The sequence below is a fragment of the Nycticebus coucang genome, chromosome 7, assembly GCF_027406575.1.
Source record: "Nycticebus coucang isolate mNycCou1 chromosome 7, mNycCou1.pri, whole genome shotgun sequence".
NCBI lineage: Eukaryota > Metazoa > Chordata > Mammalia > Primates > Lorisidae > Nycticebus > Nycticebus coucang.
This window is the reverse complement of record NC_069786.1, coordinates 37,309,852-37,334,054: the sequence shown is the minus strand read 5'-3', so window position 1 is coordinate 37,334,054 and position 24,203 is coordinate 37,309,852. Positions and strand designations below refer to the sequence as shown.

Sequence of the window (24,203 nt, the reverse complement as noted above, 5' to 3'; positions counted from 1 at the left end):
AAAGAGATTTAAAAAAAAAAAGATATTAAATCACCTAAGTCAAAACCAGAATTTACAAAACAACCCAAGTGAGTACCATAGGTTTGTTATGCTTCCACATAGGAAAGAGAGATGCCTTCACTCAGGAAGAATAACTTTAGCACCTTAGAGTGCAAGATTTATGGGAGTGAACAATTACAGAGACCTGGAATCTTTTAAAGATATTAGGATTTTGATTTATTTTAGTAAGGTAACAGAATAGTAACAATATACAGAAAGAAATCAAGGTTTTCTAATGCTGAAACTGAAATATGTATATACAGTGTGCTTTTAAAATTTTGCTTATTTTTATTATTTTTTAACTTGTCACTGACTTTAAGCTGGTACACAATGTACATTTTATCTGTGTTTGTAGAACAACCACATTTCTAATTAACTAAATTGCTGACAAGGTAGCATGATTATTTTCAGTGCATCAGAAGAAATATTTTTAATGTCTAATAATTAATAATGAATTATACTAGTATGTCATGAAAAAAGGGACAAGTAATAATTTATATTCTTATTCTATGTAGCTAAAGAGTTAAGAAGGGTATCGATATAGTTGCATAAAATGAAACCGCAACAAGAATTAATAAAACATTTATAACTGCACTTGATTTAGAACAGTGGCTTCCTCAATGCCTTTAAAAGACTAATAAATCAATGTTCCTATTCAATCTTTTCTTCTTTTAACACAGGTTTTACTTGAACAAAAGAAATAAAGTTACACTCTATAAAAAAGTGCCTAAATCAAAAGCATTTGGCAGATCTTCTTATTGTAAAGTTACTTAGAAAAGACTGGTGAATAAACATTCAAGTCGGGAAAATGATATGCTCCTCTAGGAAGAGTAGAAAGAATGTAAATATAATTTGAAGAAATCCTTACATGATCAGAAGGGAAGGCTTTGGCTTCCAGAAGAATTTTATGCCGTTTTGGAGTAGGCTTAAAAAATGACAACTACAATAAAATAGAATTATTGAAAAAGCATTAATGCACAATTTATGAATTTGTTCATTTATACCACCCTTTCATGTTATAATCCCCAGCATTTTAAGGACATTAATTAATTAAACATCCAGGATATTTGTTGGGGTACCTTTTCGATTAGCCTTGTTTCCAATGATTTATAAACAGAAGGAAGATACTGGCTTATTATGTTTATCAATGAAAAAGCCAACACACAGGAAAATGTGAATCAGATAAAAATAAATTCTCAAACTTTACTTAAATATTAATTGAAAAAGTATCTTGCCAAAGCATTTCGTGGTAATTTTTAGTATGACGTTTGTGCTTATATTGACTTCTTCTACACTGTCAATTTGGTTTCCACTTCACAACATTCCCATTGTTTTATGATCTTATGGTATTTTACTTAGGATCCAAGTAAAGGTGCCTTAGCTCTGACATAAAACATACCCATTCCAGAGGCACCAGTAAGAAGTAGCTCATGTGTTCAGTGGAGCTCTTTCATCTCCACACAGTTCTCGGAAAATGAGATTAAGAACATAACAGGGAAGGTGATAGCTGGCCAGTGCTAAAGCAACTTTCGCATATTATCACATTTAATTCTTGTAAGATTTTTGAGGTACATATGACTGTCCCTGTCCTCATTTTTACAAAACAGAACATTAAGACATAGAGATGTCAATACTAGTCCGGTGTCAAGTAGGCATTAAGCAATTTAGTTAGGGTCAAATCCAGAGATGTTTGAACATGTAGCTGTTACCAAAACATAGTTACAAAATGAAATCAAGATTTTTCAAAGCATCTAGCAATTATTACGCTATCATATCCCAAATAAAGAAAGTATCTGATATTTTAAGATAAAACTACTTATTGAGCATTTGAAATGTAAAAGGTATTTTAAACATAGTAATTCAGTTAAGATACTAGATCCCTTTTTTCCAATTAAGCTCTTTTTTCCCAAGTCTTTTTTAACCTATTCCCCCGAAATTAATACACAAAAATATGTGGATCCATAATCCCATTCTGTTAAAGTGTAACATATTGGAAAATTGTCTTTCCAAAAACTGCAATGCTTTCCCAGCATTTGTACATCATTCATTGTTTTATACAGTTGCAAACAGTTTCCTTTTTTCATCCACAGTGACTCTTATTCCTTATTTTCTGAGACAAGAACTGTTCATTATTGTAAAGTTCTTTGCAAGAGCCAACTCTTCCATGATTAGGAAGAAGCTATCACATAATGGTCCAGCATTTGTTAGTAAAAATGAAAATAACTTCACAATTTATTTTTAAATAAGTAAACCACCAGATGCTCATGAATTAAAGATAGAAAAACATCAGATTCTGTAAATGAGTGTATTCTCAATATTGGTGGGAAACTAAACTCACCAGTAGAAGATGTAAATTAACAGTCAAAGCATTCATTAAGACAATTTCTTTCTCATTGGCTCCTGAAAAATCAACATATCATAATTTAGATGTTTCTATTAATTCTAAAGATCCTTGGAAAAACAAACTAGGAAGCTTCACTCAATCATCCTTAATGTTTAGAGATAAGGGTATATTGGATGTGTCATCACAAAGAAATGAAAGCCTTCCCACTTGATTCATTTTATTAAATGATATCTGACCTAACATGCACATAGCTAGCTAGAAATTGTTTCCTTTTTGATGTAGTAAATAACAACAAGATAATGAAACATTTGCTTTTTCCTGTAAAATAAAAATGATGTATATTATTATCAGCTAGTATGTCAAATTCCCAAAGATTACATTTTTGTGGTAAGCATATCTTCAAAAGGAATCTAAAAAGGTATTAAGGCCAATTACAGTTTTAAAGCTGGCTGTTTCCAACATCAAATTAAAATGCACCTTTAATAAAAGATGGCTACTTTGCCAAACATAATTCATTGTTATTACAGTGAGATATATAACAACACAAAACATCTACACAGCAAGATACAATGACCTAAATAGCTCTGGGGTTTATTCATACACATTGAGATAAAAGATAATATAGATGTGTGCTGTCGGCTGAGAAATATGCAAAATGAATATGTCCCCTACATAATCGTAACCTGATCTAATTTCTATTAATGAGGGCTTTGACACTAGAAACACACCCAGAGACAGAGAATACATTAGCTACTTAAGAATTTATAGCATAATAACAGCAATGTTAGTACCTTCCATGTTTTGAGCTCTTACATCTCCTTACTATCACTGAGAAAAATAGACTGTGTACCTGAATGTTAGAGAAAATGCATAATACAAATCTTACATTTTCTATCCAAACAGATACTTCTCAGAGGGTTCCATTTTGGAAGAATAGATGATAAGTGGAATAATAAATCTAATAGCGAGAATCTAAGTTCACTGGAAGGAGAGGCCATGGAAATAAGCATATAACTTAGAAATTTATATTTCAACAAAGTCATTTAAGGAAGCTCCTTTCATCTTCATCTGGTCAAGCAAAACTTCTTATTGAATTTGCCACATGAATTTCTGCATTTGCCATACAGTTAGTGAACAAGTGGTAAGTGCTATTAAATATGTCCCTGGTCCTTATAAGGTGAAGGTATGAAAGCCAAGGGACAATAAGGCCAATCTCAATCCATATCCCTGGCACTGAATAAAATTTGTTCTAGACATACTATATACAATATATACAAATTTGAAGAGCTTATGTTATTAATAGTGGCATATGCCTTCTCCAAAAGTTAGAAAATCTCATTGAAATATAATTAAAAAAATGCTTCCAGCTTTATTATATTCATCTCTGTATACTATGATGTAACTTTTTCTGTCATTTCTAAGACAAATAGCATCTAAAATCTCTAACCTGATCTTATCATTGACTCCCTGTTAGCTACTTACATTTTTTCTGAAAACGATTTATTTAAAAAAATTTGGAAAGGTGAGTAGAAGGAAGAAAGGAAGTAAAAGTAATTTAAAGAGAAATCAGAATTAGTAGAAAGAGAGGCATTTGAAAAAATAAAAAAGAAAATAAAAGAAGAATGAATGAATGGTAGTTATCACAAAATCAAAACAAAGAAATGCAAGAGGCAGGAAGTAGGGGGACTTTCTATGAAAATCAGACCTTCTATTTTTGCTTTAATATTACATTCTAACTAAAACAAATATAGATCCCTGGAAAATTATTATTCTGCATACAATACTGTGTTCATTTGGATCACCAAAAATTTTTCTGGCAAGGGAACATGATGAGTTTACATACGTGCCCACCCCAAGATGTGTTGGGCTGAATTAATCTATTTTCACTCTGGCATTGAGCAACAGAGGAATAGAAGTCATTCCTCACCTCACTTTTCAATGGAATGCTCACACGTGAACCTATTCTTTATATTCTTTATAAATAATCTCTCACTTATTTTGAATTATTACACCATAGACCACTTTAAATAAAATTTAACTGAGCATGTCACAAAATGCTGTCCTCACCTGCCACTGAGCTTTGTCCAAAAACAGAATCAGTCTATATAACACTGCAGCATGAGTGTGCAGGCAGGCATGTGTAAACTGGAAGTGGCACGAATATTAAAGTTTCAAAACATTAACAGAAATGTTTCTTAGGCATATAACCTGGAGACACTGAAAATTAAGAATTCTTACCATCGAAGAGTCACAAAAGACTGGTTTTTTGTGTACAGAATACCTCGGTTTTTGTACTTTATTTTATTTCCTTCTACTTGAAGGCCAATGACAACCTTGCACATATCTAGTCTACCAGTGCCATTTTTTCTTTTAATAATGTGGGCTCACTTCATATCTCTGTGTTAAATTTTGGTAATTCTAGCAACATTTCAAACTTTTTATCATTATTATATTTATTATGGTGATCTATGAGCAGTGATCTCTGATACTACTATTATAATTATTTTGAGGCACCACAAACTGTCCATACAAGATGGCAAGCTTCACTGATAAATTTCACATGTGTTTTGATCACTCCACTCATTGGCCATTTTTCTGCATCCTTGCTTGGGGCTTTCCTAATCCCTGAAATGCCACTGGACTGTATTGAAATTGGGCTGATTAATAACCCTATAATAATTATTGTGCATGTTACATGTCTCTCACTTTAAATCAAAAGATAGAAATGCTAAGCTTATATAGAAAGCCACGCCCCAAACTAAGATTGACTGAAAGCTAGGCTTCCTGTGCCCGTTAGCCATGTCAAGAATGTGAGGAAGGTTTTACAAGTGCTATTTCAGTGAACATGGGGATGACAAGGTGAAACAGGCTTATTGTTGTTATGGAGAAAGTTTGAGTGATCTGGATAGAAGACCAAACCAGCCACAATATTCCCTTGAGCCAAATCAAATCTCTACCTGTCTTCAATTCCATGAAGTCTGAAACAGGTAAGGAAGCAGTAAGAGAAGTTGGAATCTAGCAGAGGTTGGTTCATAAGTTTTAAAGAAAAAAGAAAATGTAAAGCAGACATAGGTCCTGGGAAAAGGAGGAGGAAGTATAGGTGTGGGTGGCCCCCAGGGTGCAGAGGCCCCACCACACACATGGAGCCTGCGGGCACTTCTGGAACAATGAGTGCCAACCTTCTGTTTGACAAAATTATTAGATCCTACAAATTGGTCATTTCAATGAAAAAAAAAACAACAAAAAACAGAAAAATAGAGGCGACTACTAGTCACAAATGAAGACCCATCTAGACATGACATGGAAGACCAAAGGACAGAAGAAGCTTCAAAGGAAGGAGGCTCTCAACAGCGTGTCCTGACCTGCAGCTTTCTTGTCTTTCGTGGCATCCTTGGTATTTTTATGATAATGTCAGCAAAAGGGATAAAGTCTGTGATTTTAACCTCAGATTTCCTTCTCTGCTAATATCACAGCATTCAACATTATCAATGGATATGAGAGTTATAGTTGTTCACAGGAAAGCAGAATACTAGGGGCAGAAGTAATTATTTCTTCAATCTTCTTTTGGATAATCCCTCATTTGGCTCAAATGAAGTATTCCTTGCATAACCCTTAGATCACAAGAGCCTCACCTCTCATCTTCGCGCCCCAGTCAGTGGAATGAATGTTTTTGCATCCTGAAGTTCAGAGCCCAGTTGAGGAACTGAGTTCATGGACAAGGAAGGCAACGTTATAGACCACTCCAGGACAGCCTGGAGGAAGGCTGCTGAGGAAACAGAAATAGCCAGGGCAGGGCTGTTTGGAAGCTCAGCTTTTATTCCTGAAGATTTCCCCTAGTTTTTAAAAGACAACATGAAGTATTCTTGAAGAGGAAATTCAATCTTCAAAAATAGTACTTTTCTATACCAGAGGAATGTAGGAGTGAGTTTTAGCTGAACTTCTTTGGTTTCAGCTTGAAAGCCTTCCTGTCTCAAGGCTTCAGTTTAGACAACTCTGCCAAAGATTTCTTAGGGACCTCAGAGGTGTCTGCACTAACAAGATGATGTAAGATTAGATGTGCCGAGGCCGTTTCCAGGCTGGTTGTGTCTGGGGTCTAAAAGCTGACTGTAGGAAAAGCAGTGAGAGGTGTCCTGTCTGATCTGGGATTTCTGAGGAACCAAGTAAAGTAAAAACCAGTCAGTGAAAGGTTACTGTGAATTTACTCATAAACTTGTCTCAAGTTCAGTATTTAGAAAGAAACGAAAGTGCAAAGTGAGACAGTAAGTGCTGTCGTAGAACCTGCAGCAAATTATTCAGAAGCTCCAGCTAGGATCAGTGAGGATGGTAGTCACACTGAACAACAGATGTTCAAGGTGGAGGAAATCGTTTCTTATTTAGAGAGGAAGCCATCCAGCACTTCCACAGCTACAGAAGTCAATGCTTGTCTTGGAACCTCAAAGGACAGGCTGACTCTCTTATTGGGAGTTAAAACAGCTGGTGACTTTCAGTTGAAGCCAATACTTATTTACCACTTTGAAAATTCTAGAGCCCTTAAGAATTATGCTAAATCTCTGCTTGTACTCTATAAATGGAACAAAAAAAGCCTAGATGACTAGACATCGGTTTACAACATGGTTTACTAAATATTTTAAGCTGACTGTTGAGACTTATTACTCAGGAAAAAGGATTCCTTTAAAAATATCACTGCCCATTGACAATGTATCTACTCACTAAGAGCTCCAAGGGAGATGCAGGATGTTAATGTTTTCTCACCTGTTGGCACAATATCCACTCTGCAGCTCACAGATTAGGAAGAAATACTGACTTTCAAGTTTCATTATTTAAGATACACAATTCAAAAGCCAATAGTGGGCTATCATAGACAGTGATTCATCTGATGGACCTGGGAAAAATTAATTGAAAATGCCCTAGAAAGGATTCACCTTTCTAGATGCCATCAAGAGCATTCATAATGAATTATGAATTATGGGAGGAAATCAAAAGACCCGCACTAATAGGTGTTTGGAAGAAGTCAATTCTAATCTGAATGGCTGATTTGAGGGGTCCGGACTTGTTGAGGAAGTAATTACACGTTATAAAAAAAGTAACAGAAGTAGAATTAGAAGTGGCGCTAAAGGGGTGTAATCTCATAACAACACTTAAAAAGAAGGAATTGCTGCAAATGGATGAGCTAAGAAAAGTGGCTTCTTGAGTGGGAAACTACTCCTGGGGAAAATGGTGTGAACATTGTTGAAATGACAATAAAGGATTTAGAATATTCCATAGGCTTAGCTGTTAAAGCAATCACGAGGTCTGAGAGGATTGACTACAATTTTGAAAGAAAAAAAATGCTATCAAATGGTGTGTGCTACAGATAACTGTTTTGTGAAAGGAAGAGTCAATGGATGTGGGCAACTTTGTTGTTGTCTTAGTTAAGAAATTGCCACAGTCATCCCAATCTTCAACAACCACCTCCTGATCAACAGGAGCAGCCATCAACACAGAGGTAAGACCCTCCACCAACAAAAAGTTTATGAGTCTGTAGAGCTCAGATGAATGTTAATCTTCTTTTAACAATAAAGCACCTTTTAACCAAGGTAAATACATTGTGTTTTCAGACATAATGCAATTGCATAATTCATTGACTACCTTCCAGTATAAACATTCCTTTTATATGAACTGAGAAACAAAAACATTTGTGTCACTAGCTTTATTGCAGTGTTCACTTTATTGTGGTGGTCTGGAACCATTGGCGGCAGTATCTACAAGGTATGCCTGTATTTTCAAAAGAAAATTTACCTAATTGACCTGTCCTTTTTTGGTTCATGTTCTGTTTCTGAAAATAACGTTGTTCTAAGATATTGCAATACCATCACTATTACATAAGAAAGTAAATTTTTTTATAGTAAATAAATTTTTTTAAGTTGCTTTTATCCATTCCCTTTTTCCCCCATTGCTTTGAATTATTATAGAAAAATCAAGAACTACTTGTACTTGGGGGAAAAAATTTGTAAAAAGCTTCCAGAAATCTTATCAGGTTCTGAAAGAATGGCTCACTGCAATAAATATCAAGATTTGAATAACATCATTTCAGATGAGTGTGAGTCAGGGCTCTCATTCAAAAACTGCTTCCCTGGCTCTTTATCATTTGTTTATTTATTTATTAGACATTATTATTATTATTTACCAGAAGGTAAACCTCAGTTAAATGCATGCATTGCCTTCTTGTTTGAAAATATGGCAAGCTAACATATATGGAGGCTTTACTATGTGCTGACACTTCTAAATATTAATAAGTGACTTACATTATCTCAGTTTTCACAGCAACCCAATGAGGTATCTACTCTGATTTTCTTTATTTTATCAACAAGAAAGCTGATATCCAAAGAAATGAACTAACTTACTAAAAGTCTCTTGGTAAAAAAATAATTTTAAAATGATAATTTTTATTTAGAATTACATTTGGAAGTACTGCTTACAGATAATCAGAGTATTTGACATGACAACTCAAAAATAGAAGACTAAAACCAGACTCATAATCAGCTTCTTTTTAATTCTAAAGTATAGTAGAGGCTCCATATTTACCCACCCCCCTACAATGACCAGCTCCTGAAGTTGACCTAATTTTCACATGGGCATGCACCATATGTACGTATCAGTATAGTAGGCCTCCTTCTGTATTCTTTATGTTGACCACCTCCATATGTTGACTAGTATATTACAGTCCCTTGGGTGGTTAACTTACGGAGCTTCTACTGTAATTTAATATCAAATCTTTTGCAAAATGAGGATGACAGGTCCCCAATCTGCTTACTGTTTGGTAAGAGGATTCATTAGGGGTCTCATGACTGCTATACCATGTTCTGTATATTTTGTTTAAACTTATGCAAATGTTATTGAGAATTTGCCTATCAGGTTTGTAATTAGGCTAATTCCAAGAACTTTGCACCCCGTTGTCCAAGTAACAAATTTTTACGGCCTTTAGAGCTGGCTAGCACATGGCTAAGGGCCTGCAATTGTTAGGGCGGATATTCTAGGGATTATTGTTCCTCTGAGGTAAACCACAAGTTTCATAAAAGAAATTTATGTTCACATTACAACATTTTTATAAGCCTAAATGCATGAGGCTAGCCCTTTGTGAATTTTATGTACCCGGGGGAAAGTAGGCTTAATAATAATACTAATAATATTCTTTAGCAATTTTATTTCTAGCATCTTGATAATGTGACATTAATTATAAGGGAAAGTTATTCCATGTTTTGCAGAACTGTTGGCTCTATATAAAATGTTTTATTAATAGTTTTTCTTCTTATCCGAATTGAAATTCTTTTCTAAATCTATGAATAAAATGGTTGATCATTATCTCTTTTTCCTCTATATCCACTCTACGAAGTTGTACACATAGTAATTTTTATAATCCTGCTGTTACTTTCTTTGAGAAATTCTATGGGAAATAAAGGTGATGGTTTAAGGACCTGGAAGATTCGATCTTGACCCAGAATGTATATGTCTGCTCATGACACATTCAGATATCCTAACAAATAGGAAAAATGAGTTTGACTTTTGCTTCTCTTTACTCTAATTACCATACAATATTTTAATTATTTTATGATTTAAACTATATCTACTTCCCAAGACAATCTAAAATTTCTTATACAATGTGAGGAAAATTGCTAAAAATAAGAATACAGCACATACACATTAGAAGCAAATTAGAGACAGTGAAGTGTTTTTATTACTTCAAACTTAATCAGATTTTTCTCAGAACTAACTAATACCCTAGTTACCACAGCCAAAAAAAGAAACATACATGGGGTATGCAAACAAAATGCACACACATATACACAAAAACATCTTCTGAAAGAATCTGTTTTTATTAAAGCAAAGAGAGAACTAATTAATTTTTTAATTGGATATAAGGACCATTTCCCCTGAGAGACCCATGGGGGGAGCTGTATGTTGCAATTCTCTAATCCGTCTAATCTCTTGATCTATCTGGTGAACAGCCCCATCTTGAAGGAGGTAGTAGTCACACCCCAAGTCTGGCTAAGATAAATATGACTTGAAAAGTAAAGAATTTGGGGAGGTGCCTGTGGCTCAGTAGGTAGGGCGCCGGCCCCACATACCAAGGGTGGCGGGTTCAAACCCGGCCCCGGCCAAACTGCAACCAAAAAATAGCCAGGCGTTGTGGCAGGCGCCTGTAGTCCCAGCTACTCGGGAGGCTGAGGCAAGAGAATCGCTTAAGCCCAGGAGTTGGAGGTTGCTGTGAGCTGTGTGATGCCACGGCACTCTACCGAGGGTGGTACAGTGAGACTCTGTCTCTACAAAAAAAAAAAAAAAAGAAAAGTAAAGAATTTGGAAAATTATAATAGTTACTGAAATTTAAAATAAGTAAAGTTTAAAAGCTTTTAAAATATTGTTTATAGTTTACTTTTGCAGACTCTGTTAATTCATATTTCATTTGTCAACAAAACATAGTTAGAAATATTTCCTCTGATAGGCTATGAATTGTAGAGAACAAAACAGGTATTTAATAAATAATCATTAAATTAAAGATCATTGCACTTGAATGTTTGTTTATTGTAGCTCAATTCATAATAGCCAAGTCGTGGAAGCAACCTAAGTGCCCATCAACCCATGAACAGATCAACAAACCGTGGTATATGTAAACCATGAAATATTATGTAGCCATTAAAAAGGTGGAGAGTTTACATCTTTTACATTTACTTGGATGGAGTTGAAATACATTCTTTTTAGTAAAGTATTGCAAGAATGGAAAGATGAATATCCAATGTACTCCATACTAATATGAAATCAATATATAAACAATTACATGTTCCTAATAACAATAAAACCCTATTATAGTCTAGTTTCTGGGGTAGAAGGAAGTGGGAGGGGGAAGGGAAGGACGTACGGCAGAGGGAGGGCGGGCATGAGGCAGGATCTCCACCCACTGGCCTCCTGGGAGAGGAGTAAGGCTGCAATTTGAGGTCTATGAAAACTCTGGAACAATTGGGACCTGATCAAACTAAAAAGCTTCTGCACAGCCAAGAACACAGTGAGTAAAGCAAGCAAACAGCCCTCAGAATGGGAGAAGATATTTGCAGGTTATGTCTCCGACAAAGGTTTAATAACCAGAACCCACAGAGAACTCAAACGCATTAGCAAGAAAAGAACAAGGGATCCCATCGCAGGCTGGGCAAGGGACTTGAAGAGAAACTTCTCTGAAGAAGACAGGCGCGTGGCCTTCAGACATATGAAAAAATGCTCATCATCTTTAATCATCAGAGAAATGCAAATCAAAACTACTTTGAGATACCATCTAACTCCAGTGAGACTAGCCTATACCACAAAATCCCAAGACCAGAGATGCTGGCGTGGATGTGGAAAAAAGGGAACACTTTTGCTCTGCTGGTGGAATTGCAAATGAATACATTCCTTTTGGAAAGATATATGGAGAACACTTAGAGATCTAAAAATAGACCTGCCATTCAATCCTGTAATTCCTCTACTGGGCATATACCCAGAAGACCAAAAATCACACCATAATAAAGACATTTGTACCAGAATGTTTATTGCAGCCCTATTCATAATTGCTAAGTTATGGAATAAGCCCAAATGCCCATCAATCCACGAATGGATCGATAAATTGTGGTATATGTACACCATGGAATACTATGCAGCCTTAAAGAAAGATGGAGACTTTACCTCTTTCATGTTTACATGGATGGAGCTGGAACATATTCTTCTTAGTAAAGTGTCTCAAGAATGGAAGAAAAAGTACCCAATGTACTCACCCTTATTATGAAACTAATGTAGGACCTTCACATGAAAGCTATAACCCAGTTACAACCTAAGAATAGGGAGAAGGAGGAAAGGGAGGGGAGGAAGGGGGGAGGTAGGTGGAAGGAGGGGGATTAATGGGATTACACCTGCGGTGCATCTTACAAGGGTATATGTGAATCTTAGTAAATGTGGAATGTAAAGGTCTTAGCAAAATAACTAAGAAAATGCCAGGAAGGCTATGTTAACTAGTGTTATGAAAATGTGTCAGACGGTCTATGAACCAAGTGTATGGTGCCCCATGATCATACTAATGTACACAGCTATGATTTAATAAAAAAAAAAAAAGAAAACTCTGGAACAAGGAAACTCAGAGCCTTAACGGGTAGAAAAGAACAGTTAAGTGTTGAGAGGATGAAACACTCAGAGAAGGCACAGAAAAGTCATGGCTATGGGTTCTTCCAACATTACCTTGATCTGTGCACCTCCTCCATTGACTGCTCTAGGGTTGTGTCCTTTGTAATAAACTGATGAACTGTTTTCCTGAGTTCTGTGAACTGCTCTAGCAAATTATAAAACCCAACAAGGGTGTGGTGCAAATCCCTGAATTTACAGCTGGCCTCTAAGTTCCTGGGACTTTTGACTGGTGTCTGAAGTAAAGGTAGTCTTATGTACCACAATATAAATTATATCACTGTGTGTGTTATTTCAAAGTCAGGCAAAAAAACCCTCCTATAACTAGAACTGACAAATTTCCTTTTAAAGATTTAAATAAGTCCAGTCCCTTTGCTTTTCTAAAAAAGATAATATTCATAATACTTTTTATTTTTCCTTTTCTTTTTCTTTTTCCTTAATACTTTTGGACCAGCTCTAATAATGAGGTGGCTGGTCCAAAATTTCAGTGATGTTTATGTGACATACATGTATTTATGGGGCAACAAAACACTACATTGAATAAGTTGCAATAGAGCTGTAAACTTTTAAATGGTCAAAGGAAAATCTTTTTTTGTGGGGTTTATTGGCTTCATAAATAAATTTCACTGAATAATATCACCTTACCATTTCCCTGGCCTATATATAAACATCCTAGCTCCTCTTTACAAGATGATAAACATTAAGCACAAAATAACAAGATTAGAATGCAGTTTATGTTCTGAAAGCAAACCTAATAAAGAGGTCAAAAAATAAAAAATCCACAGCTAAGGAAAATATACCTTCTGTAGTTGAATTATATGTGGATTTTTTTCCAGTTTTGGTTTACATGTTAGATATATGAACAAATCCAACTGGCTTCTAAAAAATAAAAACAAATGTAGGCTTTATTACCAACTATTTAACACACCTTTAAATGGAATCCAGAATTGCTCAAATGAAAATTTCGTCTATCAGAATACACACTCTTGAAGATAATTCTGACAGCCAAATGGAGTGCTCTGTGATCCTGAGAACCTACTCACAGAAGATTCTGGCCCTTGGTACAGATTCCAGTATCTAGGGCTGCATAGATCCCCTCAGGGGCTTCTTAGAAAAGCCCTGCACTCATGTCCTACACACTGAGCTGCCCCCCAAATACTGCATGTCCAGACTTCTGACTGTGTATTTCTGATCAATAGACATTTCTATTTAATATATATATTTTACTTTTGTGATATATTTTTTCATTTAACTTTTTTTCTATTATTCCTCTGTGTTTGTCATAGGGGAGCCTTTTCAGTTTATACTCAATCTGTTGTCTTAAAGTAGAAGTTGATATTATGTATCTACAATATAGCCATACAAAACAGAAATTTGTATAGTATAATGATTACTCAATAGTATCTAGTAGAAAATAGAAGTTTTGCCTACAACTTTTCTATTGAGTTTTTCAAAATTGTGTTAGCATACTTAAATGGCTCATAAACTAAAAACATATTTTTCCATATTTTGGGTGCATTGCACACGAACGTGTGCTCCTCCAAGCATGTGATGGGTCACCGTTCTAAGAAACTCCCCCATGTCAGACCCTTTAGGTGGCTCAGATACTACAGAGACTTGTCCAGTCTCCTGCCTGGGTACTAGCAGCTAAATTAGATTACAAGTTGATTAAAAATTTATTTAACCCTTTTTTTCACTGTTTTGTATGTTATAGACTGAGTTATGTTTCCTCAAATTCATACATAATATGTTGAAGCCCACATCTCCAACGCGAATTTTATTTAGAGATAGGCCAACAAACTGGTGACTAAAATTACGTGAGACCGTAAGAGCAGGGACTTAATCCAATAAGACTGGTGCCCTTATAAAAGAGGGAGGAAAACCAAAGCTCTCTTTCTGTACTCCAGTGCACGAAAGACTATGTGAGTTTAAATCTTTAATCCAGTGAGAGTCTATCTTAGTTAATGGTGAAAGGTGTGGGTCCAGTTTCAGTCTTCTATAGGTTGCCAGCCAGTTCATTTGTTAAATAGGGAATCTTTTCCCCACTGAATGTTTTTAATTGGCTTGTCAAAGATCAAATAACGGTAAGTAGCTGGATTCATCTCTTGGTTCTCTATTATTTTCCAGACATCTACTTCTCTGTTTTTGTGCCAGTACCATGCTGTTTTGATCACTATTGATTTATAGTACAGTCTCAGGTCTGGTAGCGTGATTCCTCCTGCTTTGTTTTTATTTCTGAGTAATGTCTTGGCTATTTGAGGTTTTTTCTGATTCCATATAAAATGAAGTATTATTTTTTCCAGATCTTTAAAGTATGACAGTGGAGCTTTAATAGGTATTGCGTTAAAATTATATATTGCTTTGGGTAGTATGGACATTTGTACACAGCTATGATTTAATTAAAAAAAAAAAAACTATGTGAGGACACAGCGAGTAGGTAGCAGTCAGCAAACCAGAAAGAGAGCCCTCACCAGAAACCAACCCTGATGGCACCTTGATCACAGACTTCCAGGTTCTAGAACTATTGAAAATAATAAAGTTGTATTGTTTAAGCTGCCTTGTCTGCAGTGTTTTGTTATTGAGCCAAATGTGTTGTCACTTGGGACCCTTACCTCTCCCTTCCCCAGAAACTAACACTTCAGTCTTCTGAAGTAGGGAGATTGGAGGATTCATCTGGAGGCACTGAGTGGACAGAAATGTGAGTTCTTAACTACATTCTAGACAGATTGACAAGAAATCCTTTTTTAATTCCAATTTTCATCTTTACTTCTAAAGGTGCTTACTTTGAGTAATTCTCAAGCCTTTGAAGGATCTGCAAGATAAAGCTGGTGGCTTTTCATCTTTTTTCCCCATTGGGCAATGAGCATTTGGTTTCTTTTCTTTCTTTCTTTCTTTCTTTCTTTTTTTTTTTTTTTTTTTGAGCCAGAGTCTCACTTTGTCACCCTGGTAGAGTGCCATGGCATCATAGCTCACAGCAATGTCAGACTCTAGGGCTCAAGTGATTCTCTTGCCTTATCCTCCCAAATAGCTGGGCCTGCAGGTACGCGCCAGTGCCACAATGCCTGGCTATGTTTTGTTTTATTTTTGTACAAAGGCAGTTACCACTTGTCTACCTGCTAGCCAACTCCCCAGATTCTGTTGCTAACATGTCCTTTGTCATTCCAGTTTGTCCTTTGGGGTTTGGATTTTTTAAATGCTTTCTAATTCTATTAAGAGTTCTTTAATGAGGGCAGTGCCTGTCGCTCAAAGGAATAGGGCACTGGCCCCATATACTGGAGGTAACGGGTTCAAACCCAGCCCCAGCCAAAAACTGCAAAAAAAAAAAAAAAAAAAAAATTCTTTAATGAAATTTCAGAAAAAAACAGTAGCTAAATGTATATATTCAACTCTCCATCAACTGGCAAATTAAGTCTCCTTTGTAATGAGGATCATAATAATTAATTTTATATTTCTTTGTATTTTACTTGATTGTGTATGTACATAGAACTTAATTCTATGTTTCTTTTTATCTTCAATTTCTGGGATTCTCCTGAGGATTGGATGGCAAATGTGCTTATTTGCCTTCACGTCCTCAGTGCTGGCCACAAGTCCTGACGTACAGCAGAAGGTCAATAATTATTTCTTAAACAAACAGATTTCGTGATTTTCCAGTTGCCATAGTTTTTTTCTGCATGTAAGTCTAACTTTCTCTAGTCTAACCCTATTTCTCCTTCAGCCCAAGTTGGTTTTATTTTGTGATTATTAGCCAGCATTCACATGGTATGAAGCAATAAAGATTTGCTTGTAGGGGAATGAGGTTTAAAAAATTATTTTGAAAGTTGGAGTTTCCTGAAGGCCTTCAAATATTTCCATATAATACCACTCTAATTGCTAAAATGTCAATAATTTTTTTCAGTACTCTAAATTTTACAAAAATTTCAGACAATGTTTAATATTCAATCCAATTAAATATTTTTTTCAAAATGTTAACACAGTTAAAACAATCTTGAATACTACCAGTAGTATATATAAGTCACTTTAGCAAACACATTACAGACCAGAATAGCATCAACTATATTATTTTCAGTAACACCAAGTCTAAGTTTAAATAGATCACCAAGGATTAAAGTGCAGTGAATCAAAACATGATTGGTGTTTTACACCTTTAGCATTTGAAGTTAACTGTTTATTTTATTATAAAATATTTTTTGTAAATCAACACAATGCATATGTTTTTCATGGGGTGATAAATATTACTTTTAAAATACACAAGAAAAAATTCACACATATTTTATTTTTCTACCAAATAACCTGGTTATACTCATTATATTATATCAATTTTGAATGAATAAGTCTAAGTTAAAGATATACTCACCCTTGACTAGTAAGGCTTAAAATAGAAAATCAGAATGTTCTTTCATACGATTTTTATTTATTTTTTTTTATTGTTAAATCATAGCTGTGTACATTTGTGCAATCAAGGGGTACAATGTGCTGGTTTCATATACAATCTGAAATATTCTCATCAAATTGTTCAACATAGCCTTCATGGCATTTTCTTTGTTATTGTATGTAGACATTTGTATGCTGCATTTATTAGGTTTCACCTGTACCCATTCTAAGATGCACTGTAGGTGTGGCCTCACCCCATCCCCTCACTCCACCCCCTCCCTTCTCCTCCCTTGGCCTTTTCCCCATATTTTTGTGCTATAGTGGGGTTATAGCCTTCATATAAAAGCTATAAATTAGCTTCATAGTAGGGCTAAGTACATTGGATACTTTTTCTTCCATTCTTGAGATACTTTGTTAAGAAGAACATGTTCCAATGATTTTGACTTTATAACCTACGTTTATAACTAAATGACAATGTCATTATAGGTTTTTTCCTCCTTTTCTTGTTTTAAAGATATGGTCTTACTCTGTCATCCAGATTAGAGTACAGTGGCACGATCAAAGCTCATTACAGTTTCAAACTCCTGGGCTCATGTGATCCTCCCATCCCAAACTCCTATGTTGCTACAACTAAAGTATGAGCAACCATGTCCAAATAGTGTCAAATGTTTTGTAGACATGAGGGTCTCTCTATGTTGTGTAGGCTGGTCTTGAACTCTTGGCCTCAAGCTATCTTCCTGCCCCAGCCTTCTGAAGTGCTAGGATAACGGGTGTGAGCCCCTGTGCCAGACCCATCTTTATAATTCTTTTGGAAAAAAATTTCACTATGCTCTGTACTTACCTACAATGTCCTTCATAAGTCCTACGATAGTCTCATCTCCTGTGATCCAAGGACGCTTTCCTACTTCATGACCATAGCTTCCCCTGAAATTAAATAGGAGCATAATAAATATTTCTTAGCTTTTGTGTGCATATATGTGATCTTAAAATTTCAGCTTTAGCAAATGAACATTTCTATGTGGGCCTTTATAATGTCTTAGTAATTATATGAAAGCATGCTATTTTGAAACCAAAAAAAATGATAATTGGGAATAATGTCTTTAAACTTGTCTTGTTATTTCTTTAATTTTATTTTTGTTAAGAAAGTGAGGAAGAGGAGATTGTTCATACACTACTTCAATATTTTGCTGTATTTTAGGTAAGATAGTATTTTTTTCTCAGGTATTTTGAAAATTTCAAGATCATTTGAACACTCCACTTGTATGTCTATAGCATACGGATCTGTACTAAAACATAGATACTATGTTTTTAGGCTACAGACTAAAAGAATTACAAATTAACTTTTAAACATACAGCTACAATCTATAAATTTAAGAGTACAAAATGTGACTATATTCATGGTGACATTTTAGGTAAATAATAAAACTTAGCAATAATCGAAGTCAACACTATTTGGCTTGACCTGTTTTCTAGCAATTTTGCCTTCACGCTGCAGCTTAATTTTATTATTCTAGTAAATATCCCAGGAGGCATCATAGAAAAACACAAAATATATAGAGTACTTCAACTCTCAAGAAGTTTCCATCAAGTGAGGAAGGAAAATACACTTGAAAAACATAGAAGAAATTAAAACAAAGGATTAAGGTGCATCTTCAAAGCTCTGCTCTGAATCTGATAGTTCTGAATTCTTTAGGAATCTAAAAGCTTTATGAACTTGGAAGAAAGACATGAGTATGTGCTCTGAGAGAATGTGTTTAAATGTGTATGCTGAAATCTGATAAGCCAGGAAACATGTTCCAAGCGTGGTGGTAAGACTGGAGAATTGGAGGCCTTTGATGATTTTTATGGTGTAAATACTCCACCGTGGTCGTTGTCAAACTACCAGCAAAGATGCTAAGTGTTTAACAATTTGCTTTCCTCAGCTAGCATAAGCCAGCTCCAGGCCATTACTGGTTAGTTGTGAGATCACATGTATGAGCAGTTTATAGGGCTTAATTTTCACATTTATGAGAGTAAACAGATGATAATAAGTACTTCAAAGTTTGCCAAGAAAGATGACATGTGTAAAAGAGATCCATACCTAGTACCCTTTATCCTGTCTTCTTTCCTCATGTAAATCTAATGCTCAAACGCCCTCCATCAGCAGGTAGTGTATAACACAATTTTTAAAGTAATATTTCGATTACCATATAAACTAGGATGGAGAAAGAGGACTTTCTTTGAAAATAAACACAGACTGCTAAGAACTAAGGAGGAAAAGAAGGGCAATTGTTAGTTATTATTATTCATAATATTATTAGATAGCCTGCAGCTTGCCTCTTTCTTGATTTCCAATATAAATGCTAAAGACAAAAATCATTATCATTAAACGGTAGTTAAAGGCAGATACTTGGATCCTTTTTTATTTTAATCACATAGAGCTCCACGGCCTTTGCTGATAGCACAATACATCTTATCACATTTAGGTAGTAAAATTCTATGTTCTGCCTCAGAGAATTTATATCTTAGAATATTATGCCACCTACTCCTCACTCTGGTAGACATCGTGGTAATAATCTTTAAGAATAGGTTTCTTCCTACAGTGCTCTCGGCATCTCCTTCCCTTTAAAATGTCACACACAGAGTCTGCTTCCTCATTTTGTCAGCCCACTAGCGTGGGGGTAGTGAAACATATCTGAAAGTGTTACACAAATAAACCCAAAGTAAAGTGGTCTGTCATTAGAAGAAGTTGATATAGATTAAAGGGCAGTTATAAATATATGTATTAGAGTTAAGAAAAATATTTTATTGCCCTCATTTAAAACTCCTTAAAATAGTTGCAGTGCAGTTGCAATATTCTTTTTATGAATACTGGGAAAGAAAAGAATGCGCGGGAGAGAGTTCACTCGCCACTCACTAAGATGGGATAAATCAATGCCATGAGGGGGGTGTTTGCTGAGACTTCTGCAAGCAGCATTTACTCATGAAATTAGATTGCAGGATGTAAAATCTAATTAGGAAGTTAATGGAAACTTAGGTCTTCTTTAAAGCAGAATCCTGCTTTAACCGTTGTAGGAAATGAAGAGTGGCTGTGTTTTTAGAAAGCATTCTTTCTTAAGTAAATAAATAAGATTTCACAGCTTTCCTTAATGATATCCCAACGTTTTTTCCATGATTCAGTTGGTGATTGGCCAGCAAAGATCTTGGGGTAAACTTTGTAACATGCCACACTGATACAGGCTTCCCCATTCATGACTGGGAGGGATCCTTATTTTCCAGGCCGCACTCTTTGGACACAAACAAGATCAGAGAAAAGCAGCCTGACCAAATATTTCATCTAGATGGCCCCTTCTGAAGTGACAACATACCTTGCTGCTTTGCCTGGGACAGGAACTTTGAGGAGCTCATTCATTTGCTATTCAACATGGGCGGGATGTTTTTTGTCTGTGGGTTCTTGGCCAAGTGTGACAGATCTTGACCAAGACCAACCCCCAACCACCCACACACAGTACCTGAGCTCTAGACAAAAAACTCATGTTGCAGGCTTCTCCCTTGGGGATCCGCCCCCCCCCCCCCCCCCCGCCAAAGTCTTTGTTACTCTTGTTTCTGTGTTTCACTGTAAATAAACTTTGTCCTGTTACTTATTTGAAGGGTTGGTGTTTCATTCTTCAGTCTCCAGACCAAAGACCCACCACAGAGAAAACATGCTGGTAACAATACGGTGAACTGGTGAACTTTCTCGTACTTTCCTACACAGTCACTCTGGTTTTAAGAAATGCTGAAATTGAAGAGACAAGAGTGGTCTGTAGAAAAGGTCTGTATCTTTCTGGTGTGTTTTGTCTGTGAGCTGTCTGCACACACATTGCCATGTAAAGTAAGTCATTGTGGGTCACCAGGTGATTTGTTCCTGGTGTAATTCAGTGGAACATTTTCATCTTCAGATAATACTGCCTGAACTTGTTACCAAAGGGGGCTGGCCACCTGCCACTGTCCAGCCAACATGCAGAGATAGGGGTAGGTCCACCCAGCTTTACTGCCAGAAGGTGGCCAGTGATCTGGGGAACAGCAAGAGTAGCTTCTCCAAGACCGTTTTGCCTCAGTTAAAATTCTAATAATTTTTATAATGGGATGCAAAGAAACAAACCTAGAAAATTTTAACTTTATCAGAAAGAATCATCAAAAAAACAACACAAGAGTAGCCTTTACTCTAACAATCTGACAATACTTAAATAACATAAAGGTAGCCCTTACTCTAACAATATAAAAATACTCAAATCACATAACAACACTTAGAGTGTTACTACCTCCCCTAAAGTCTTTGGAGGCAAGCACCCGCACAATCATGGTGAAATCTTAACTAGATAAACATGGGCGGTGTGTGGAGATAGAATATGGGCTGAGCAAGCTTGGTCAGCTGTACTATGTCAGCTTAGCTTCTCAGATTCTATCTTGTAGGCCACTCTTCTGGCTTCAAACTGTCACAATTCTTAGAAGAACCACTATAAAGCCAAAACTATCGTAGGCTTTCCCACTTGTGAAAAGGAGAGAGCACCATTTATCTAACGAAACTGACTAGGTGACCTAAAATATTGTGATTCTATCTTAAGGACATAAAATCTATTTATCAGCTTAACATATCCTCTTTAGGACTGAGACGTCTTTCCCATCTAGCTGAATGTTTTTATTATGATTATTAATCCATGTTATTCTCCTTTAAATAATCTAGATTATTAGTAAATATTTAATATAGGATATTCCCCCTAAATTCATTAATTACTGCCTAACCATTCTAGCAGACCCACAGATTTCAAGCATATTGTTACTTCTTACAGTTGTAGCATCTTTTTCCTGACAATTAATTATTAAGTGATTCTAGTTGCCCTAAAAAATTTCTATCTTAGAATATTGAAATTGCCTAAATAACATCATTTTACAAAAAACAAATATATTCTTCAATGTGCTATTAATATCCTTTAGCAAATCCTAAAGATGAAGAAGAAATTGCAAAATAACAGTAACAAGCACTTTAGAACAAACACAGTGGTAAGTGATGGTAAAGAAACCTTGTTTTTATAATTTTGCCTTAAATAAGTAGAAGTTTTAGAAGAAATCGTGTGAGTTTTGCTGTGGTCTGAATAAGTTTCCTCCTCAAAATCATATGTTAAAATTTTATCAACAAGGTGACAATATTAGGAGGTGGAACTTTCAGGAGGTGATTAGCCATGAGGGAAGAGCTCTTATAAATCAGATGGACATTCTTCATAAAAGCGGTGGGAGAGCAGTGTTCATCTCATCTAACACGTGAGGATACAGCAAGCAGTATCACTCCTGGAAGCAGACAGCAGCCTTTGCTGAATACCTAATTTGCTAGGGCCTTGATCTTGGACTTCTCAACCTCTAGAAATGTGAGAAAGTAAATTTCTGTTCTATATAAATTATCCAGCCTCAGCTATTCCATAAAGTAGCAGGAATGAACTAAGAGAGACCTTAAATTATTTCTAAATGCACTCCTATTCTTGAATTTCATTTAGTCTAGTGAGTCAAGGATGGTAGCCCATGAATTACAAGACTAAACTGCCCTATGACCAGAAATGGTTTGTTCTTCACATACATGTGGCAGGCAGTATGTGTGCAATAGGACATAAAACTGAAGAGATGACAGCCATGTGCCAAATGTCATTTCCTATTACAGGCCCTGGATGGCCAGAGACTGGATATCTATATTCCTAGTCAGTTTCACCCTTGGTCAAACCATTCTAATTATATGCTACTGTTAAGATTGTGAATTTGTAACATTATATTTTCAAACTACGCAACTAATTTCAGTTTGCATTAGGGCGCTTAGTAAATGTGTAGCTGTCTTTGACTCAGCCCTTCTCATAATCTTCCACTGGTCAAGAAGAAAGGCAGGATGGACCTGGGTCGAGCATCACTCAAGAAGTAGGACAAAAGTGGGGTGGAAGGAGGCAAAGAGGAAGAAATGATCAAGTAAAATTAACCACAGTAATGGGAGGTCCTGGAGCTGGAGGCACACTTAACATATGCAGGGGAGATTTAGTATCGAAACAAAGCAATCATCAGAAACAGAACTGAAGGTGCATGAAGGTTGCCTTAAGCTAAACACATATGAACAAAAAGCAGCCATAGAAAGAAATATTACCTAAACTTAAGCAGAGCCTCCTAAAAATACAGCTGCCATTGACCCACACTCAGAAGAATGGTAAGACTTAGCACCAGGAGGTACAAATTCAGCTGCCATTAATTACCTCCTAGGAATTAAAGCATGCTGCCCATTAACATCAGGATGAAAAACCTCAATAGATTTTATTATATTTTCTCATCAAAGCCCTCTTCCCTTTACCTAAGCTGGTAGATAAATCCATTTGCCTGGCTGTTCATGAGCCACTCCTTATAGCCTGCTTTTGCCTACATGTGAAATAGGCTTTTTTCCTGTGACCCAATGTGTTGTCAAAGTACAGACCCCTATTTTGACCAAATTTTGACCAAAATTCTAAATTGGTAGAGGAAGTTTTACTCCCAACAGGACTTTATCTTAAAAAGGCCAGAGATAGGATTTGAAGCTTGATTATTTTAGGGAGGAAAATGTAATAACAATGACCAAATTCTTTTGGGATCAAAGACAGTAGAGGAGGCAGAAGGTTGGAAATGTGACCATGTACTTCAAACGCCACTAACATTTATGAGCAGGCAGGACCATGTTGACCAGGTTTGCCACAGCTTGAAACAAGAAGACTAAATAAAGCAAACAAAGCCATGATGGGATGGCTATCTTTTGTTCAGAAGAGATTTTTTTTTAATTAAGCTCACACTGTCTGATGCATTAAAATGCATCTTTTATGAACTGTCCAATAGAACTCTGTGAGAAGGTTTAATTAAGACTACGAAATTTTTCTATCAATGCAAGGTAAAGTATAAAAAGTAAAAGGCAGCAACAATAGAAGGGTAAGTGTTATGACAGGCACTTTCCTGAGATATAAGTTTAAGCCTTGAAAATAATCAACCAGTCCCTTACTGAAGAAGGATAACCATAAGGATGTGAATAGAATAGCAGGGTGGCCTAGGGAATAAAAATGCACAGGCTTGCTGAATGAACATCCAAGAGGCAAGGACACTTTCTAAAGTACAAATTCATTCAATCTAATTCTCTGCTCTCTCTTACATTAAGGCCAAAAAAGAATATTAACCATTTTTATTAACTATGACCTCCATTTATTAAATACTAAAACTGCTAGTGCAAAATGTGATACATATTTTGCAAATGGTGCATAAAAGT

General features: G+C 35.8%; 1 protein-coding gene across 5 annotated transcripts in view; it reads right to left on the bottom strand.

The window, feature by feature from the left end:
- KYNU (kynureninase) overlaps nucleotides 1-24,203 on the bottom strand; it is a 152,473-nt gene that overhangs the window by 87,133 nt on the left and 41,137 nt on the right. For all 5 annotated transcript variants that reach the window (XM_053596926.1, XM_053596925.1, XM_053596923.1 and 2 more), the window contains 3 exons: nucleotides 17,772-17,854; nucleotides 2,378-2,439; nucleotides 908-979 (listed from right to left, as the gene is read on the bottom strand). In XM_053596926.1, the coding sequence (XP_053452901.1) occupies nucleotides 908-979; nucleotides 2,378-2,439; nucleotides 17,772-17,854 (217 nt within the window). The remainder of the gene's footprint in view (nucleotides 1-907; nucleotides 980-2,377; nucleotides 2,440-17,771; nucleotides 17,855-24,203) is intronic.